The sequence below is a fragment of the Leptodactylus fuscus genome, chromosome 2 (assembly GCF_031893055.1).
Source record: "Leptodactylus fuscus isolate aLepFus1 chromosome 2, aLepFus1.hap2, whole genome shotgun sequence".
NCBI lineage: Eukaryota > Metazoa > Chordata > Amphibia > Anura > Leptodactylidae > Leptodactylus > Leptodactylus fuscus.
In genome coordinates, this window is record NC_134266.1 from 217,848,494 (window position 1) to 217,864,503 (window position 16,010).

The 16,010-nt window shown below is 41.7% G+C and overlaps 1 protein-coding gene across 1 annotated transcript in view; it reads right to left on the minus strand.

Annotated features, from left to right (window-relative positions):
* Positions 1–3,413, minus strand: part of C1QL4 (complement C1q like 4) — a 46,627-nt gene extending 43,214 nt beyond the window's left edge. The window contains exon 1 of the mRNA XM_075265572.1: positions 2,350–3,413. Coding sequence (XP_075121673.1) covers positions 2,350–2,916 — 567 coding nt within the window. The 5' untranslated portion in view covers positions 2,917–3,413. The remainder of the gene's footprint in view (positions 1–2,349) is intronic.
* Positions 3,414–16,010: the final 12,597 nt, after the last annotated feature.

Here is a 16,010-nt window from a genome sequence, read left to right on the forward strand (position 1 = left end):
TATCTATCTATCTATCTATCTATCTATCTATCTATCTATCTATCCGCACAGCAACCTATCTACATATCAAATATGCCTAACTATCTTTCTAATTTTCTGTATATATTACCTATCTATTTATCTACACAGCAACCTATCTACATATCATGTCTATCTATCTAGAATTATCTGTCTATCTAGCTGTCAAACTCAAACCAGCAATCTAAAATCTAATAAAACTGATTGACTCCCAGAAGATCTAAAATTTTGAAAAAGTTATTCACTAGAGAGCAGATATTCTGATCCAGAAGACTATATGAAGGGAGAATGATGATATAGATGACTGTCTGAGCTTCCTATAAAATATTCAGTAGCTTCAACTGCAGGACAAACATGTCTGTGTAATCCTTGTTGATGCCCCTGTGCTACACAACATGTCACTCATTGTCCACACACCCAACCTTGTTGTCACTTCAATAAAGACTCCTCTCCTGCCTGGGGATGTTACTGGAGACATAGAGGTTATGCTGGCACAATGCAGGGGCAGGGGGGCACTTTTACCAGGATCTAGGCTGGAAGCCTCTGAAGTGAGGAGCTGCACAGACAACGTCAATGTAGACATGAAGCTTAAACAAATAATAGGAGTAAAGTGAGCAACTTAATGAGTACCAGGGGACAGGCAGCAGCTGGAGCCCCCTCCCCAATGTCACACAGCTCATCCCTGGCATCACAAGAGCAGCATAGCACATGTCACCAGGAGGAGGCTTTAATAATAAATAGGGGCACGAATAGCAATATTATGGCATCTAATTGGTATGCAAATGAAGGCAAATAAATAGTCGCATAGAAAAGCACAGCTAGAAAGATACAACCATAAACCAAATAGATACTATAGCAAGATATTCAGAAATATTACATGATATCAAACATGTGCTCTATCGATCTTCACAGCATACAATAGTGGTAGCAAACTATTAGAAAGCAGTAAGGATAATGTCGTAGGTCACAGATCACACTATGATACTGGTTAAAGAGAAAGGAAAACATTGACAAAGTTACTGAATTTAGAGTTATATTGATGGTCCTGGAGACTTGGGGACATCATCCTGGATCATTATTCGTTAGACTGTAAGCAGGGGGACATATTAGTGTTACTTTTATGTCAGTATTTCCCACCTACTATGTGTCCATATCATTTTAGTGTATAGTAATGTACTAATGTGCAGGCAGCAGGGAGTAACATTGCCCCTCATGGCATATTGTTATCCTATTAGTTACATTGTACTGACTTATGTTCTAATGAAACGAATTTAAACGACTCAATGCTTACAAGAGGGATATTAATCCCAAATCCCCAAGGACCCGTATGCAGGGGCTGGATATTCAATATATACTCTGGCAGTCACAATTTACAGGAAATTGGTCCTTTACAAACTCCCCTGTTCTGATATAATTGGGGATCCAGGAATCTCTGCTGTGGAAAAAACATGATACATACATAGCAGGAATTTAGGGATCACCTCCTTTATATGTGTGATGTACCCCACAAGAGACGAGAGAACTGACTGCTAAAGTATAGCCAGAAATAGGAACATACGAAGTTACATGTAAGGCTGGATGGTGGTTTATGCATTTCTAGTGTAGATCCTTGTCTGTAATTCAGAGTGAAATTGACATTTCTTTAGCTTTATGCGGATAATAGAAAACGGGAATATAATGCAAAAAGCAAAATAAATAGAAAGATGACAGAAGTATGAGAAATATTACATAGATAGATAAACAGATTAAATAGAATTGTGATCATATCTAAATAGTTATCTAAGGGCTGGGAAGCTTCTTTCCACCCACCTGTTGATAGTACATTACACAGAGCTTAGTTCTTACCAGTTTCTGCATATAGAGAATGAGTACTGTATCTCTCTGTTACTATATATATATATATATATATATATATATATATATATATATATATATATATAATGGTTACTGTGTCATTACAAGCATTACTGGGTAACTTTTCTGGACGTGGTGCTATAGTGGGCAAGGTGGGTCAGGTACCAGCTAGAGACCAGGCATAGCCGGGCATTTCATGGGTAATGGTGTGCATGCTGGTGTGTGTGTATATATATATATATATATATATATATATATATATATATATATATATATATATATATATATATGTGAGTGGCATGTATATCATATTTCTATCCCCCTGTATACAGTGCCTGCTGGCTGTCTGTCTGTCTGTCCTGCTGGCTCTTACCTGGGAGTTCTTCATCAGATCTGCCCACATGTATACATATATGTAAGTGGTATGTATATATATATTTCTATCCCCTGGTACACAGTGCTGTCTGTCTGTCTTACCTGGGAGTTCTTCATCAGGTCTGCCCACATGCTGGTGCCATCCCCCCCTCTCATCAGCACGTGGTAGGCGAAGAAGTAGATGCCGGGCAGGGGGCAGGTGAACTTGCCGGTGGAGGGCTCATAGTAGTTCCCCACATTGGTGACAACGTCGTCAAAGCGCAATACCTCATAGCCCTCATGCGGCTTCCGTAGCCCGGCATAGAAGGCGATCTTTGGGCTGTAATAGGACGAGACATATCCCCCTGGGCCGGGTCCCGGAGGGCCAGGAGGTCCCGGTCGCCCCGGTTCCCCGGGAGGTCCTTTAGGCCCCGGTGGCCCAGGCGGTCCAGGTAATCCTCGGAGTCCTGACTTTCCCTTCTTTGGCCCCTGCTCCAGTTTGCTGCCCTGTAGGTGAGGTGGAGGGGAGATGAGCCCATACTCCTGACTGGACTCTGCAGAAGATGCCCCATGGGTCTGGGGGGTGTACGGGTCACAGACCATCCTGCAGCTGCCCAACATCTCATAGTGGCTGCTGGTCTTGGAGCTGCTGACCAGTAAGGGGATGGCTATGAGCAGGATAAGAACCATGGCCACCCCTATGGCCGCACCAATCACCCTCTTCCTGCGGCTCAGCCTGGACGCTGCCAGGGCTAGGAAGTCTTCTTCACTTTTGGAAGTAATGGTGAAAACTTCTTAAGGACAAACCCCGAGAGAAAAGCCAAGCTCCAGTGCCAGCTGCCTGTGGCTTTAAGAGTCCCACCTGTTGCCACCTAACCCAGGTCCACCTGCCCGGCTGGCTCCTGGGCCACTTCTCCTGCACCTCAATGGGCTCTTAGGTAGATCTGAGGAAGACAAAACTTTTCCCCGTCCTGGAGCCTCGTCTTTCTCTGTAGTCTAGATTGCAGAGCTATTGCTCCAGGGCAAGTATCTTCATGCCAGTTCATATGGGCATGATGTGTGCATCACCTCGTAGCTCCTGTGAAACTCTGCTTAGATGCAAGTGATAAGGGAGGTCTGTGAAGGCAAAGATGTGTGAACTGTCTTTAAGAAAATAAGAGCGACCTCTGGTGCCATGAGAAGGAGGAGGAGAAGCTGAGAGCTGAGCTGCCTGCAGGCTTAGTGTCTGATCCCATCCCATCCTCTGCAAACCAGCTCTCTCCTCATTTACATGAGAAAAAAGCAGATTGGCATAGACAGGGTACCTTCCAGGGCATGGAGGAGGTGGGGCTGTATCCTCTATATTATCTTACAAGGGAATCCACTATGTGTTAACATCCAGCAGATATCATCAGTGGCTTCACATTGCTCAGCCCCAGTCTATATTTCATTCCTGGTGTTGTTCTTTATTTCATCACCTGGTTATTGGGAAGTAGAAGCTGCAAGCAGCAAATCTGCAGTATTGTTTAAGAATGTGTTTTATATGCTGAGCTGGTATCATCCCAGAGCAATTAAGTACTTTCCTGTGTCTCCCTGTCTCTCTATCCCTGTAGAGATTGATTAAGAGCTGACAAATCCAGCAGGAATCACCTAGGGGTGCAGCAAAAGATCATAAACCCCATCGCATCGCAGCCCAATCAGCAATTAATCAATTAAAAAGCCGTCTCAGGACAGATGGGACTTCCAGGGCTGCATACAAAAGGTCAGAGGCCCTTCTTTCATTGCCCAATAGTTACTGATCTTTATAGATACACACACGTACACGTATATCCATATTCATTGTACATGAATATTCGGAATGTTCTTCATGCCCTTCCTCTATATAGCATTTGTTCAATTTTCGTTTGAATGATAGGATTTTATAAGATAACTGCTGAGCACCTAGAAAGTATAGATAACACTCCTCCTGGGTTTTTCAAGCCATTTCTGGTTTTCATTTTAAAAACTGCATTAAAAAAACCTATCTGTGTACTTACCTAAGGCTACAAGAAAACAGAAGAGAGAGCACCGCGCGGCACCTTGTGCATTACCCTTTTAAAGTGATTCCACAAAGTATTATTCAACATATAATCACCTTTAAGCGCTGTGAAGTGATCACAGCACTCAAATATCACTTCATAGACAAAATGGCTAGTAGCTGGCAGATCTTAACCGTGAAAACACGTATGCATGGTACTATACAGAAAAGGACCTATCCAACCAACTTCTACAGAAGTATCAAATGGATAAAAGGATCCGCGCTTACCAACCGTAGTTCTTGTTGCATTCGTTTATTAAAGCCTCACACACAACGCGTTTCGAAACCGGAAGCTGGTTTCTTCTTCAGGTGCACAAAGGACCCTTTGTGCACCTGAAGAAGAAACCAGCTTCCGGTTTCGAAACGCGTTGTGTGTGAGGCTTTAATAAACGAATGCAACAAGAACTACGGTTGGTAAGCGCGGATCCTTTTATCCATTTGATACTTCTGTAGAAGTTGGTTGGATAGGTCCTTACCTAAGGCTAGGGCTACATGGTGACTTTGACTGCAACTTCCATCAAATGACCAAAGATCTCTGGGTCGCTCTGCAAATAACCAATGTAAGTGAATGGAGCTGCATTATGACCCCAATGGTGCTGCAACTCCGAGTCCCAAAAATATCAAGCCCTGCCGCCTGAAGTAGTAACAGCAACCTCAGGGCGTGATGCGACTCAATTCACTTACATTGATTAAGGAGTCGCAGCATTACACACTGGTCATTGGTCACACAAGGAGAGCCGCAGACAAAGTCTAAGGGTACATGTACACATGACGGTTTTTGCATGTAGTTTTTGAAGCCAAAATTAAAAGTAAAAATAGGGCCTTGTACATTATACCTTTAAATGGATTTTATTTTGTGTGTAGTTTTATTATATATATATATATATATATATATATATATATATATATATATATATATATATATATGTGTTTCTTACACATTTATGAAAAAAAAAATAAAAACATACAAATAAATATTTATTTATATACAGGCTTTATCATTTTTGTGTTATTATTGACAAGTGGCACTCTACCAGTGTTCATTTCACTCAGTAGCCATGGTAATATACTCTTCATGCCTCTTCGCATTGCTAGCACTCCATCTTGGATGTGTCGAAGGGTGGCCCTGAAGCATGACAACTTGACACTGAGTATTGGCATACACAGACACATGCTAACACACATGGGAGCTGCAAGAAAGAGCTGGAGAGAGACAGAGAAATAAAGAATTTAAGGGGCAAGATCAATCTACTGTACCATTACCCTTGAAAAGGCAAAACAAGAACCTTGAGTTAGGATGTTCCCAACTGGTCTGCTCTGTACCAAGTGATTTGTTATCTGTTCATCTACAGTGAAACTTCTTTGAGAGAACCACCTAAAATTGAAATGAAGAGTAAAAAAGTGGTCTGGGTAAGAAGGAGGACTTCTCATAGATCTGGTCCATTGGAAAGGTCTCACTGTCTACTGTGTTTTGCACTTTGGTGACTGATACATATATGGATTGGATTGAGACTTGGATTATGGTATCACTGCAAAGTTTACGTGAATTAGACATTTTTTACTTTCTATTGTGCGTGGATCATATTTTTTAGATTTCTAGTTGAATCTCACCTTTACATTCATATGAAATTTTAATCTCCTGTAATAAGGATGAGATTATTACTATTATTTGCACATGGTTTCTTCACTTTCCTATGACTTATTTATTGGTAGGCAGTATAACCTTGAGGTATTGTTTTATATACTGTGGCTTTCTTCTGTCTCATTTTTCTATGTGCATTTTCCTGTATGCAGATCTCTTATATGACAGTTCTACCCACTTCTGTTGCTTCAATTTAGCTTACAAAAGAGGGTAGGGGTCAATTTCCAGCAAGGAATATCCTATCAATTCTCATCTCACTCCTGAACTTAAAATTTTAACTAACATCTCATAAAACTACAGACTTGTTGGCTACAAAGAGTATGCCGTGATCTGGAAGACCCAATGTACCCAAGCCTCATGCAGACAGTCTACTCATTTCAATATGCCCTGTGCAATTCTTCATTTATTCTCTGGTGACCCTGTATGGGAATTTCATACATTCTTATTGGATTCCCTTATAGATTACATCTAATTGCTGATAACCCTGGGAACCTTAAAACAGATTGTAAATGACACAGTAGCCATGCTACCTTGGATGGCATTAACCATTTTGGAACTTGCCATGTAAATCTACCTTAGCAATCTTCCTGCCCCTAGTCCAAGTCACTTCTATAAAAGGTTCGGCAGAATCTGCTACAAGTTAGGACAGGAGGCTTCATTTGACTATCCCATTCTGTAGGTAAGAAGTAGCAAGAAATGGACATACATTAAATTGAAATAGTTTACAATTTAAGGAGATTGCTTCCGTATGTGAGTATTTGCACAAGCCAGATTTGTTGCAGAAATCCATTCCAATGTAAAAGCAGAATTCTTATAAAGAGGACAATAACCGAAATTTCAAAAATATACCTTAATTTGCATATAGAAAACAGCTTATGTGTAGCTGTAGCTACTTCTATAGATGGCTGTAAGATCTGGCTGTGAGAGAAAGAATAGGGATTTCTACCAATATTAACATGGTCTTGATACAGTGTAAGCAACACATGGCTAGAAATAGACAGATTGACTGAGCCTGGAACCCCCATCATAATAAATCTACGTCTTGAAGAAGAAGATGTTGAGGGTCAAGTGGCAAACACCTTTCGCAATATAAATAAAATTCATGACTTTATTTCTTAGTACAGTAAATCCCAAGGAGCCTTGCAGAATAATTAAGAGTTCACACACAGTCTATGTGTTGAATGCTGCAGATGCCAAACTAAGAACACCTGACAAGTGGAGAGATGTGTGGAAGATATGAATCCCTCATGTGAAAATTCACAAAGCCTCCCTTTAGTCAGAAATAAGCATACATTTCTTTACAGAGGCCAGTTTGGTCATAATGTGTATGATAGGAAGTATTAGCACTTCAGCATTTGGACAGCTACCAACATGGCGGCTGCTTTCTGCTGGTTTTCTATAGACCTCAGAATGATTTACTTGACAGGTCACCATGCTATTGACCTCTGGCTTGCAAACACTAACCATTGACTATCCAGAGATGGGATTCCCAATATGAAATAAATATTTACTCCAATATATGTAGTGAACAAGCTATTAATGCAGGCTGTGATAACTGCTGGCTCTAAATTAATTTTGCAGAAGCCGAGGTATTATTTTAAGTAATGACTGGGATTATGCACTTTTGTCAAAGCAATTATACAAAACGAGAATGGAACGTGATTGATTTAGAAATGAAATTGTGATGTCCTATTAGCACGGTTATGAGAACACTGGAGCGCTAGTATGTAAAATGGAGGAGCTTCAGATAGTAGAGGAGGTAGGGAGGAGGGGTGGGGGTGATATCTGAAGTCTCCCAATGAGACAAGACCTGCGGATTAAAATATTAAGAAAAAATCTGCTCATGCCCTCCTAAACTCTTGAAATAATTTTCAGAAAATCCCCGTGCACGGGTCACACCTAATATTTACTATGAGATTACAGGTAAAATACATAGGGATTTATATGTAGAACAGCAATAATAGCATCTTCACATATCTTCCTGTCTTAATGTTCCTTTGTCAGGAAAGGAACAGATACAATACTTAAAGGGGTTGTTTTTAAGGAGGAGAATCCCTTGTAGGTTCGCTTAGAGAATCTTGGCCCCCTGTTAACCATTTGATTGCTGCAGGTTCAGCTTTTACAACCTTCGCCGGTCAGCTGTTATTGCTGGGGTGAGATGTATCCGGCCAGAGATTTTTCCCTGCAGTGGTCATGCTGGGCATTTACATCAATCGCTGTCCATTTACTGTATGACAAGAGTGCTGGTCTTACATAACAGCTCTCTTTTCTGGTTCACAGAGAAGGTCCCGTCTATAATGTCCATGTTTGAATCTCCATAAAAATTTACTTTTCTTTCTGTTTAATGTACTTCATTATATGGCAATGGTTACGACTCCATTATATGACTTTGACCATAAAATAAAACTTCTAATAGGTTTCTCAATATTTCCTCTACAAGTCTCCTTGCTCCTCTGGCATCTCCCTAGAGCCTCAATGACAAGACTATAATGTGTAGCAATACAGTCAAGGACATGGACAACAACAGGGTAGAAGGATTGCATGAAGTACAACACCAGATGGGGCAACGTAAAAAAAGGAACAATATGACCCATCCAATTGGTGGTACATTTCCACATTTCCAAATGTCATCTATGATTTCAAAATAATTTATTCCAATCAATATGCACTTTTTTTTTCATCTGTTAAAACACATATAGCTATTTTAAGAAAGAATCTCCCAGACAATTTGATCAGATCATACCAAAATAATTGTCAACATATCGTGCTGTGGAACAATGCTATGGCCATATAAAGCATATAGGAGCGTAGGGGCGTGCAAGTTATAGCTGAAACCTGGGCAAGTTCCTGGTCGACATAGATTTCAGTTCTGGTGCACAGGACCTCCAGAGATGCACCAGAATTATTAAAAAGTTGCAGCCTCTGAATAATTCTGGTGCAACTCATGTCAGTAGAAGAGTCAGACTGGTGTGTGCACTGGTGTCAGTCTTAAAAAGTTTCCTCCAATGTGCTTGTCTGCTACAGAAAAGAGCTCTGTTTTGCATTGCACTAGTTTGATTAAGATAACATAAGATAATCTTTTAATAGTCCCACCATGGGGAAATTCAGTGTGTTACAGTAGCATAGATAATACAGTAATATATTACAAGAAAGAACACATGCAAGCTCATAGTAGATAGAAAAGATACTAGGAGTCATAGCAACTAAGAAGAAAATAAAAACTTCAGGATCATTTGGTTCTCTGTGCGGAGTGATCTCCACATAGCGTGATGTTGGTTGTACAGCTTGACCGTGGTTGGAGGAAGGATCTCCGATAGCGTTCCTTCTCACACTTGGGGTGAAGCAGTCGGTCACTGACAGTACTGCCAGGTGCTGTCACAGTCTCATACATGGGATGGGAATTATTCTCCCGCATAGAGGTCACCACGGACAGTATTCTTCTGTCACCCACCACCTATACTGGGCCCATGGGGCTCCCCAGGACAGAGCTGGCCCTTCTAATCAAGTCTATTTCTATCTATTAAATCTACTATAGTTAGTGTATGTGCAAGAAGCAGTGTGGACTTTGCTATATCACTCTTTTCACTGAGGAGTGAGTATGGTTCTGCAAATATTTTCTGGATCAATATAAGTACAGTAAATCCCACAAAAAATAATGTTATCATAATTTTGTTTGGCACCAAAACAAGCAGGGATAGTAATATCGGGGCCCTAATGATTACCTTTGTAGATTGAGTGTGGTGCTGTAAGTTTCTGTGTGCTGTCTCCCCATCTGCCACTTCAGGTCTACATGATGTCACTGACTCTGCTCTACTCCTTGTCCAGGCCTATACGGTAGAGCAGACAGAGGAGCTAGACATCTGATGTCACCAGCAGTGCTCTGTAAAGGTAACCGTATATAAGATAAGATAATCCTTTAATAGTCCCACAGTGGGGAAATGTTTTATATATACACTCACCGGCCACTTTATTAGGTACACCATGCTAGTAACGGGTTGGACCCCCTTTTGCCTTCAGAACTGCCTCAATTCTTCGTGGCATAGATACAACAAGGTGCTGGAAGCATTCCTCAGAGATTTTGGTCCATATTGACATGATGGCATCACACAGTTGCCGCAGATTTGTCGGCTGCACATCCATGATGCGAATCTCCCGTTCCACCACATCCCAAAGATGCTCTATTGGATTGAGATCTGGTGACTGTGGAGGCCATTGGAGTACAGTGAACTCATTGTCATGTTCAAGAAACCAGTCTGAGATGATTCCAGCTTTATGACATGGCGCATTATCCTGCTGAAAGTAGCCATCAGATGTTGGGTACATTGTGGTCATAAAGGGATGGACATGGTCAGCAACAATACTCAGGTAGGCTTTGGCGTTGCAACGATGCTCAATTGGTACCAAGGGGCCCAAAGAGTGCCAAGAAAATATTCCCCACACCATGACACCACCACCACCAGCCTGAACCGTTGATACAAGGCAGGATGGATCCATGCTTTCATGTTGTTGACGCCAAATTCTGACCCTACCATCCGAATGTCGCAGCAGAAATCGAGACTCATCAGACCAGGCAACGTTTTTCCAATCTTCAATTGTCCAATTTCGATGAGCTTGTGCAAATTGTAGCCTCAGTTTCCTGTTCTTAGCTGAAAGGAGTGGCACCCGGTGTGGTCTTCTGCTGCTGTAGCCCATCTGCCTCAAAGTTCGACGTACTGTGCGTTCAGAGATGCTCTTCTGGCTACCTTGGTTGTAACGGGTGGCTATTTGAGTCACTGTTGCCTTTCTATCAGCTCGAACCAGTCTGGCCATTCTCCTCTGACCTCTGGCATCAACAACGCATTTCCGCCCACAGAACTGCCGCTCACTGGATGTTTTTTCTTTTTCGGACCATTCTCTGTAAACCCTAGAGATGGTTGTGCGTGAAAATCCCAGTAGATCAGCAGTTTCTGAAATACTCAGACCAGCCCTTCTGGCACCAACAACCATGCCACGTTCAAAGGCACTCAAATCACCTTTCTTCCCCATACTGATGCTCGGTTTGAACTGCAGGAGATTGTCTTGACCATGTCTACCAGCCTAAATGCACTGAGTTGCCACCATGTGATTGGCTGATTAGAAATTAAGTGTTAACGAGCAGTTGGACAGGTGTACCTAATAAAGTGGCCGGTGAGTGTATATATATATATATATATATATATATATATATATATATATATATATATATGCAAAAGAGCATATGTTACTACATACTTACTGAGCCATATTCATGCATATAGGTATATTTGTATTAGGAGATGCTGCAGATACCTTTCTTGTCAATGGTAACAACCTTCCCACCTGGAGGAATTAATGTGCACACTGTAAATTTAATAAATAACCCTAATAAGTCTTCAATAGTCTCCCATCTGTAAGAACGCTCCTGCTCTCCAGCCCTGTGTTCTCTCAGTGTAGGGCACATTTATCAAGCTCAGTTAAGGATAACACAAGGCGTTTGGCTGGACTGTATATACCATTACGGTGAATGGGAGCTCCAGCCAGAACGGCCTCGTTATCCCTAACACAACTTGATTAATCGCCCCCTCTGTTTGCTCTTGTCTCTCCTCCTGCATCTATATCACTTGGTCTGCCTCTCTTTACATGTATATCTCTCTATTAAAATCAAGTCAAATCAAATCAAGGTTTATTGACACGACAGGACATTTTCCATCTTAGGTAAAGAAAGAAGATGCTGGCCTTGGTAATAAGTCTAGAAATATGGGGAAGAAATCAAAGCAGAATGTGCAAGGTGGAGGCAATAATTCTCATCGGAGATCTGGAGTCCAATGAAGAAGATGCAGTAATTTTATTTAAATGTGAAAGGAGGCCATTTACTATGAGGGATGGACGCAGTGGGCGAAAACTTGTGCAGAACAGTGGCATATTAATATCAGGGATAAAGGTTACTATCATAGCCTATGTCTGGCCCCAGGCACTACTGCAGGCTAGGCTACCATGACAGAACAGCAGCACTATATGTGCTAAGATGGGGGGAATTTATTAAGACTGGAGCTTCTTATGCCAGTCTTAATTCTCTCTTATTCATCATTGCGTGTGTAGGTGTGTCAGTACTGGCATAGATTTCAGGCTAAACTCGTGAGCGTGGCGGAGGATCCAACTTTCTAGGCACAGTCCAGTTAGTAAATCTGGGTCGATGATTCACGTTTGGGGATTCTGTTCCCCTTTCTGCATGAAAAATGTGGAGAGCAAAGCGCTGCAAGCAACGCTTTTCTCTCTGCATTTTTTGCCCTTTTCGGGCGAAACGCGAGTGGGAAACCACACGAACCCCATTATAGTCTATGGGGTCTGCGGGTTTCCTAAAGTAACCGCTTGTTTATGTGGATTAGGTTCCTGTTATTGGGGTTCCCAAGTGGACTTCCCAACAAAATCCCAAATCAGATGTGAACCTAGCCTTAGGTAAGTTCACACGATGTAATGTGCCGCGTGATCTGGCACGTATACGGCGTGTGAGTGTTTGCGCACCGTAAACGCTCCCATTGATTTCAAAATCATGGCCGCAAAATAACGCGGCGTATACGATCCTAACTCCCATTGAAATCAATGGGAGCGTTTACAGCGTGCAAACTCTCACACGCCGTATACGTGCCAGATCACGCGGCACATTACATCGTGTGAACTTACCCTTAGCTGGAAGCCCCATGTTGCGAAAACACAGAAGCAAAAAACGCTGAATTTTACAGTACCTGCAAAGAGGATGAGATTCTCTCTAATCCCATACACACACTGCAGAAAAAAATCTGCAGTGGAAACTCGCAGCATGTCAATTATATCTGTGGAAACACTGGCATTTTCTGTATAGGTATAATATGGACAGAAAGCCATGCAGAAGAAAACTCTACGAAAATGCAATGAAAAACACTGCAAAAAAAACCCCCAACAACATGATGTGTTTCTGCCGCGTTTTTTCTGCAGCGTTTTTTTGCTGCTTTTCACTATGTGGGGCCTAAAACTAAGGCCCCATGTGCCAAAACGCAGTTAAAAAAAACACTTTTTTCTGCAGAAGTTTTAATTTTTTATTTCATCTTTTCTGCATTTTCTTGTGTGTTTTTTCTACTAACAAATATCTAGGAAAATCATTGTGATTCTGTAGGCTACAATAATGACAATTGACTGCGTGACGGACATTTTTTAATTCACTGTATGTGAATGTGATCTATTCATATGACCAATGTTTTAACAGACCATCAAAAACTAGGTCATGTCCTATTTTTGTTCATATTTTGTTTTTACAGATAACGCAATACTCTGAGAGATCCGTGAACACCGGGGAAAATTTGCATTTTCCATGACCGTTTTTGCACAACGTTCATATGAATTCAGGCTTAGACTTGTTTTTGGCAGCTATATGTTCAGTCCCCCGGCTTTTACAGGTGCACAGAACAGTCCATGGCTTTGCATTGAGTGCATTAAGGCGAGGGAGAACTATCTATCTCCTTAATTGGCACAGACCTCATAAAAATTTTAAAACACTTTTTCTTGACCCTGGGGATTCTGAGCACCCCCTGAGCCATGTTGTTACCCAGCGGTAATAGACACTATTAAATTGATGTTAATCTATCAGGATTGTTATGCGGGCAGATTTATGGCAGCTTTATGTTCCAGATCAATGCAATTCTGCAAACCCTAGTGATGTTTCTTCTCCAATTGTTCCCACCTATTGAATCAATGACAGCAGAATAAATTGCCCCCTATATACACTCTTTCTCTGTCTCTCTCTTTCGTTTTCACTCTCTCGTTCCCAAATTCCCAAAACAGTAAGTGAAGAAAATCTCCCGTCTTCTATTCCAGCGCTGCATCGTAGAGAAACAGTAGCATAAGCTTTAAACATCATATTGCTGGTCGTAGACAAGACATGACAGAGTAACCCTTTGCATCCCTTGTATCTGACCATTATTTTACAATCTTACATTACAGTGTTAACCCTTAGTTGTATCACATGTGAGATATATGTGAATGAGCGAGCCATCCCAGGAATAGATGAGAGCTCTTTTACCAGATATGTCCTACGAGGTCATGTCCACTCTCTATATTAAGATAAATATTCCCGAGCAGTGGGGGGATCTAACCCTTTACTACATAGCAACAGAAGACACCAATTTGTGAGGATCGCAGAATATCACACACTGTAGTTAACCCCTCCTGCTGCAATGATTTTTAGATTTTTTTTTTTACTCCCTGCTTTTTTATTTTTCTGTTCACATATGAGGGCCTATTTTTTGTGGAACAAATTGTAGTTTGCAATTGTACCTTTTAATATCCTGTACAATATACTGGGAAACTGGAAAAAAGATCAGGATGTGGTGAACCTACTCAGATATAATCTTGCTGGCCTATCCTAAGGAAAGGAAAGGATTAAGCCTTTGATAACCTCCCTTAATATCTCACACAATTTAATGCCCCCACACAGGATATTGGCCTCCATCACTGCACCATACAGTATAATGGCTCCCATCATTTCCCTATATAGTATAATGGCTCCTATCTCTGCCCCATACAGTATAATGCCCTATAAATGCCCCCATACAGTATAATTGCTGCATGAGTGTCACCAGTCACCATAGAGTGTCCCCCTGATATGTCCCCTTCATACTGCCCTCACACGCTTTATGACCCCCATACGGAGTTGAGTATTCAGTACTTACCTCTCTGCTCCATAGCCCTACTTCAGTCAAACTGCTGCGACATGTAATGTAAACTCTTAGCATGTAGAAGCAGGAGGGGCTGGTGAGCAGAGATGTAAGTACCAAACTAAAAAATCAAATGAACAGCACTTCAATGTGGTTGTGCTTCTTACCATTTATTCTCATGAGGGCGGGTTCACACCTGCGCCCAGTCTCCGATTTAGCCATTCCAGCTGGTTTCCGTCTTCTGCTCCGAGAAACTGGACAGGGCACGGAAACCCAGCGGTCAGTTTTCAAACCCATTGTCTTGAATGGGTTTGCAAAGTGACCACCCCTGTGCGTCTTCTGCCTGTCTGCGGCGAAACCATTTTTTTAAGCCCACACAAAGTTGGACACGTAGGCCTTTGTGTCTGGCTAAAAAAACGGTTTCGCCACGGACAGGCAGATGACACACAGGAGTGGTCACTTTGTAAAGCTGAATGGGTGTGAAAACTGACCAACCGATTTCCATCCCCTGTCCAGTTTCTCAGGGCAGAAGACGGAAACTCACCAGATTGACTAAAGCGGAGACTGGGCACAGGTGTGAACCCGCCCTAATACTGCTGTAGTGGATATAGCAAATGCAATGCAAAGTTTTGGGTATATAACCTTTATCAGGCTGCAATAGTAATGTAATACAAAGGTCAGTATAAAATTACAATCGACTCTCAAAATAACATATCGCTATATAACGTATATTGGCTATAACGTATATTTTCTCAGGTCTCGACTAATCTACATGTATTTTTATCCCGTTATAATGTAATACAGTTCGCATATAATGTAGCTCTTTTTTGGACCCCCGCAGCCAATTGCATGCACTTTTATCCGCATATAACGTAGTTCGTTGTGTACAGGCGGGCCCCACCCAGCCAATTGCATGAATTTTCTGCCAAGTATAAGATAGTACGTTATACGTGCGAGCCTCTGACGAGTCTCTCACCGCAGTGCCCTCTGGGTTGATTAGTTCGCCGGAAGGAAGTTGTTCGTGTCTCGTGTCGTGTGAAGTTCCGGTTTTCGTTGTTTATTGACGTCGGAATGCCTCCCAAAAGGAGGACTAAGCTTACTGTGCGGCAGAAGGTAAGTCTGACATGGAGTTGAATACTGGTAAAGATCGTTTTGTGTCAATTGCATTGCGATTTCATTACGTGTCTATTCTCATCGATCAGGTTGAAATCATACGGGAGTTGGAAGGCAACTCTAGCCTCAGACAGATCTCGCAAATCGCTACAATATGCCTCTGACGACGGTCAATACCATTGTGAGAAACAAAAAGCATATCCTTGAGCAGAGCGACAAACTCGGGAAGATGTCAGGAAAACGTTCCAAATTCCGCAAAGCAAAGCATGAGGAATTGGAAAACATTTTG